Source organism: Vulpes lagopus, chromosome X (assembly GCF_018345385.1).
Source record: "Vulpes lagopus strain Blue_001 chromosome X, ASM1834538v1, whole genome shotgun sequence".
Taxonomy (NCBI): Eukaryota; Metazoa; Chordata; class Mammalia; order Carnivora; family Canidae; genus Vulpes; species Vulpes lagopus.
Window position 1 is genome coordinate 20546212 of NC_054848.1, and position 5869 is coordinate 20552080.

The window sequence follows — 5869 nt, forward strand, 5'->3', positions numbered from 1 at the left end:
TCCAGACCCAGTTATTGATTGATATTCAGGACAGAGCCGGCCTGGCCAGAGGCTCCAGCAGTTCTCTATAGTTTGGGTGGTTTTAAATCATAAAGTGCCTTTCTTTCAGAATTCCTAAAGCTTCCGGCATTCCACCCCTTAAGGCAAAGCTCACGATGCATTGAGAGAGGGAGGCTATGGATTAGAAACGGTGGGAAAGCAGAGAACTGTATGGTGGGAAGCCATGCAATTAAAAAACTGACTGAAATTATTACCTGATTTCATAATTGACAGAATATTTAATTCAGATATAGTAAATTGACACACCTCTACACAGAGACAATTATGACTGACTGTATAACACCTGACAGAATCAATTATAACTGACTGTTGTTTGATACCTTTGCACGGAAATAAATGAAACAGACATTCAGAACAGAGACGGCTGCTGCCTGTGTGCCTAAGCCTGCCTTAATTAAAATAAAATAACCAGTAGGCGATGTTAAAATGTCTTTGCCTCCTGGTTTCTAGTTGAGTGTGTTTCCTGAAGTCCAAAAGGGGTTTTACAAAGAGCGCAGCTGAAAGAGATTTTTGGTTTACTGATATGGAAATAAAATCTCTGAAGTAGAGATGCTTTCCTTAGACAGGAGAATACTCCCATTTTATCCAGCAGTTCTAATGTCTGATTGGATCCGTTAACTTTTTTTTTAATATTATTTTTTATTGGAGTTCAGTTTACCAACATATAGCATATCACCCTGTGCTCATCTCATCAAGTGTCGCCCTCAGTGGGATCCATTAACTTTTAAATAAAATGTTTAAGACAAGTTCAACCTACAGGTGACGGTCTAGTTCATCTCATATAGAAAACACTGTGGCTTGCCAGCCTCGTGTTGAGGTTTTTTTATCGTAATCAGTAGAAACCACCTTTTAGATTAGCGGTTCATGTTAGTGTTTGATAAAATACTGTGTGACTAATTTCTAGGCTACCTTGTTTTTCGCTGTTTTCATAAAGGCATATTCTTGCCAACCAGTATATAACTCTTAAGGAGTCAGCATGTGGAAAGCACCAGTAAGCTGTTCCCTGGAGGTTATTCCCAGATTCGCTTCGCTGGTGTATTAAGATCTGTGATTTCTGCTCATAGTTCAGTCCACTGCAGTCTAGTTGGCTTGATGCACTTGTGTGTAGACAGAGCATCTCCTTCGCCAGTTGACGAAGTTGGGATTCTGCACACTGGTCCTTGAGACAGCCAAGGCCCCGGCCCCTGGCATCTCCGTGGGCTGGGCTGGGCTGGTCTTCTCTGCCCCTTGCCTAACAGCCTCTTGGAACCTCTGCACAGTTGTCACCGGGTGCCTGACCTGCAGTGCCAATGCCAGTGGCCTCTTTACCGACTCCCAAAACCAGAGCTGGGAGAAGGAATCAGCTGTTACTGGCCACATTAACTGGTTTCCACCATTTACCACTGGTATTTTCCCTTGAGTTCTGCGGTGGTGGGTGTAGCAGTCAAGGAAGCAGGATTTCTTGTGAAGCTTAATGTGGAGGGCCGAGGTGCCTGCCTGATAGGGGCCAAGAAAAACCCCAAAGAAGGGGTGAGCCCTTGTCCCCCCCACAGCTCCCTCTCTGACACGCCTGTGCCTGCTCCTGCAGTTCTGTTTCCCAGAAGACCTTCCATACGTTATTGATTAAATTCTCATTGAGGAAACAAGTGGGAGCTTTTATCTGCATGTCTAACTGGCGTGGAATGGTGCCTTGGCTGTATTGACCGGCTATGGGATATGCCGGCGGTCACACTTGTCTTTTACGAAGAAGAAGCACCGAGTGACGCTGGTTGTCATTCTAGCTCTGCTGTGTGGCAGCGTAAATAGTCCCCTTTCTAACCAACCTGGTGGGAAAAGTCAATATCCCATCAGCAGAGGAGGTAAACACATCAGGAGCGATGCCCTCTCCCTTCCTCCCCTGCTCCTTATTCCGGCAGCTCTTGAAATGTGCTCCCCAGTCAGCACCTGCGCTTGTGTCATTCACACGCACGGGTGCCGGCCTGCTGCTCTGGCCTGCCGGGAGGCGGCCGCCACTGCTCGGGCCATTGTTGTGTATTCCCAGACTCGGATAATTAGAACTTTCAAAGTGTCTTTCTATAGTCCGCTACCGATGCCTGCCTGCTTGCCTCAATATCTCTCTCTCTCCTCTCTCTCCCCTCCCCCTCCCTCTCCCCCTCTCTCCTCGCCTCTCTTTTTCCACCCCCCCCCCTTCAGCATTTAAATCCTCTCCACAAAACTTTTTGTTGTTGTTTTATTGAAAGGCAATTGATGTAATTTAGAAAAGGTTGTGGAGAACAAATGGGAATGTGTAGCTAAGGAACAAAAATCTTGAGACCCAGCTTTAGTTTTCCGGGTGTTTTGTAGGCTTCAGTGTCGCTCTGTTGTTTCAGTGGGGATTTCCTTTTTGTGCTTGATGTGCACTCCCTTCCGTGTTTGCTTCCCGATGCTTTCCTATTCCAGGGCTCTGGGCAGCCTGGCTCGGCACAGGCCGGCATCTGGGGCCTGTGCATCTGGGAGTCCTAACCACAGGGTGGGGTGAGGGGGTGCACAAGTGAGCCTGTCCTCCCAAGTGTGGACTCAGGGTTCTGGATACCTGGGCTTGCGCTTCTTGATCCCGGACTTCCAGCTGTATCACCTCGGGTGAGTGACTTAACCTCCCACTTTCCTCAGCCACCAAATGGGGATTTTAAAAAATTGCAGTCGGCCTCTCCAAACACCTGACAGGGTTCCTGAGCAGCTTTGAACCAAAACTGTGTTGTCTTCAGCGTCCTGGGCAAGGGTGCCTCCTCTAGGGATCACCCTGACCGTCCAAAGATCAGACCTCGGCGTCTCGGCCCTACTGCTCCTCTAAACAAACCAAGTGTAGAGGTAGCAGGCTCTGGGGAGGGAAAGGAAGGATCTGCCGTCAGGCTGTAGTGCCCCTTGCAGAATGGGAAGGCTGGAGAGGAATGGGTGGAAGCAGCAGGAAACACAGGAATGGCTGCGTCATACCCAGAGTTCACAGGCATACCGTGTGGACGACGACGAGGAAATCTCACCAACGGACAGGTGCTCTCCAGACAGCCTGCCCCTCACTGAGCTCTTTGAGCAGAGGAGTTTTGTACAGCAGAGGGACACAGCTCGGAGGGCCTGAAAGCCAACTGGGCCCAGCTGCTCCAGGGAGTTTGCTCTGAGAGGCTCTGGCTTCCCTTGAGACAAAGTATTTCCCGCCACATCCATACTTTGCAGGCAGTTGCATGCAGATGCTCGACAGCGCTGCGAGAGTGGTGGCTGCAGGTGGAGTTCACCTTGGCTGCTGCACACAGGCCTGCCACCTGCAGCTCGCATCGGTGGAGCGTGGCCCTGCCTGTCCCTCGGTGCGCCGAGTCAGCTAGGTGATGAGAAGTGACGGGCAGGGTAAAGGAGGAAAGGCGTCCACAGAGGACCGCAGGGGTCCCACCTGCCCCCCCCCCACCCCCGGGCATGGGACTGGCCCTGGGTGTAGACCAGCAACAGGACTGTGAGGATATCCGAGACATGGAACTGCAGAGAGAACCCGCACCCTCTTCTCTAGTGCTTGGCAAATAAATGCTGAATGGTCTTTAAAGGTGCAGCCTGTGAGACTTGTAAACCTTTTATTTTTATTTCTTTTTAGATAAGTTGAAGAAGGTTTTTACCTTAAAAGTTCGTCAGGACTACCAGAAACTCAGGAACACAGCAGAGCAGTTCCTGTCCCGAAGTGGCTACTCGGAAGTGAACCTCAGCAAACTCTTCGCAGACTGTGCTGTGAGGCCCTGAGGGAACCCCAGAAGTGGGGGGGGGGGGAGGAAGACGCCCAGCTTCCTGGCACCTCCAGGCCACCCAACTGCTTCTCCGGCATCAGTTTCCTTGAGGACTGCATCTCCTGTTTGTGTGCGTGTGGCTGGGGAGGGGCCTTCCCCCACCTACCACGTCAGAGCGTCAGAGAGTGTCAGAAGAACCTTCCTATTACAACCTGGCCCTTACTGTTGAAAAGTCGGCCTAGAGCCCTTCGCAAAGCGGGGGAAGGGCCAGCTGCTTTGGATTTGGGACTGGATTTCTAGGGGAGGGGCCGGTGAGGGAGGAGAAATTAATTGAGAGTGGCTGGAATGCAAGGGACCCCGCGCTTTGCCCCAGGGCCTTCAGCCGAGATGCCCCCAGAAAGAGATTTATGAAGCCTGGTAGGAGCGCTAACATTTTGCCTTTTCACACGCCAATTAAACCCCATCTGAACCCAACTGTTGCCCCAGCCGCTGGCTCCAGGAGTGGCTGCCCTTTTCAGTCTTGTCTTTTATATAGGTAGCCGAGGGGCGAGATAGAGAAGCCTTGCATTTACTAAATAGATTAAACAGAGCTTACTTGTTTACTGAATCGCTCCAAAGTTGCACGTGCACACACACACACTGGACAGGTGTTTTACATTCACATTCCTTTTTTTCCCCCTTAAGTAGAAAGTCAAGGTTAAGGTTTATGTAGTAGGAAAACACATTTAAAATAATTTGATATCCTATAACAATTCCTTTAAAATGTATAGAGGACGGGGCAAAGATCATTGTGCTGTATTCAGAAGAAATTGGGAGGAGGTTTGGTTAATTGGCCCAGGTGCTGTTTTGTGTTGGGGGGGGATTGTTTTGTTTTGTTTTTCCCATTTCTTCACACTGGTGCCTCTTCGCCGGAAGCCATATGTATTTCAGTATAGCGATCTTCCCATTTTACATTATTGGTAAGATTATACTAACAAAATCTATTTCCCCTATACACTGTATTTTTCTCAAATGTCTACCTGTTTTTCTAAAAGAAAAATATGTTGTACTGTTTTTTCTCTACTTAAATAAAGTTTTCTGAAAGGAAAGTAGTTGCAGTGAATCTTTTTCAGGTACACAATGTTGGCTAGAGGTGGCAGCCAGGAGTAGGGGATGGCCTCTGGGCATCCCAGACCTCAGCCAGCTCCAGTTAAGCTCGGAGATGCCCGAATGATGTATGTCCAAATGTTCTGAGCCACATTTGGGAGAATTCCTGTGGACTTTGGGTACTTTAAGACATGAAGTAAAGGGATCCCTGGGTGGCGCAGCGGTTTAGCACCTGCCTTTGGCCCAGGGCGCGATCCTGGAGACCCGGGATCAAATCCCACGTCGGGCTCCCAGTGCATGGAGCCTGCTTCTCCCTCTGCCTATGTCTCTGCCTCTCTCTCTCTCTCTCTCTCTCTCTCTCTGTGTGACTATCATAAATAAATAAATAATTTTTTTAAAAAAAGAGATAAGGTTTCTCATATGCTTCACTGACTTAGATGACCAGAGAGCTAAACCAAGAGCCCAGTGGTGTCTTATGTTTGGAGAGCAAGACCAATGGCTCCTGGGAGAAAGGCCCCCCATAGGAGGATGGTCACCCAGCATGGACACTAGTGGAGTCCCCTTGTTAAAGCAGTGGAGATGACACTGTCTTCTATCTTGCTTTGCTTTCTCTTATCCCTCACTTTCTCCCCTGTCTCTTATATTCAGGTTCTAAGCAGAGACACTTTGGGTGCAGGCCCCTGTCAGTTAATTAATGAATGCCTTGGTACCCCAGGCTCCCCGACCTGTCACAAGTGGGAGCAGCCATCTTGCTTTGGGAAACTAAGAGAGTAGTGTGGTTTTCACTGTTTTTCTCATAGAAGGTTCTAGAGATGGTTCTTCAATGTGTGCTTCTGGAGCCCATGCTCCCATGTTGCTTTCTGAAGAGAAGACGTGTTTTCCTTGGTTTCTGGAACCTGGGGTTATGGTAAAGACAAATAGAGAGTTATCCTGAACTTGGTCATCAAGAAACTCCAGGACACTCAGATAACTTCTTACTGTTCTGTCTCTTGTCTCTGCATCTA

At 48.8% G+C, this 5869-nt stretch overlaps 1 protein-coding gene across 1 annotated transcript in view; it reads left to right on the forward strand.

The window, feature by feature from the left end:
• Nucleotides 1–4860, forward strand: part of POLA1 (DNA polymerase alpha 1, catalytic subunit) — a 308927-nt gene extending 304067 nt beyond the window's left edge. The window contains exon 37 of the mRNA XM_041742017.1: nucleotides 3653–4860. Within this exon, the coding sequence (XP_041597951.1) occupies nucleotides 3653–3795 (143 nt within the window). The 3' untranslated portion in view covers nucleotides 3796–4860. The remainder of the gene's footprint in view (nucleotides 1–3652) is intronic.
• The last annotated feature ends 1009 nt before the right edge of the window (nucleotides 4861–5869 follow it).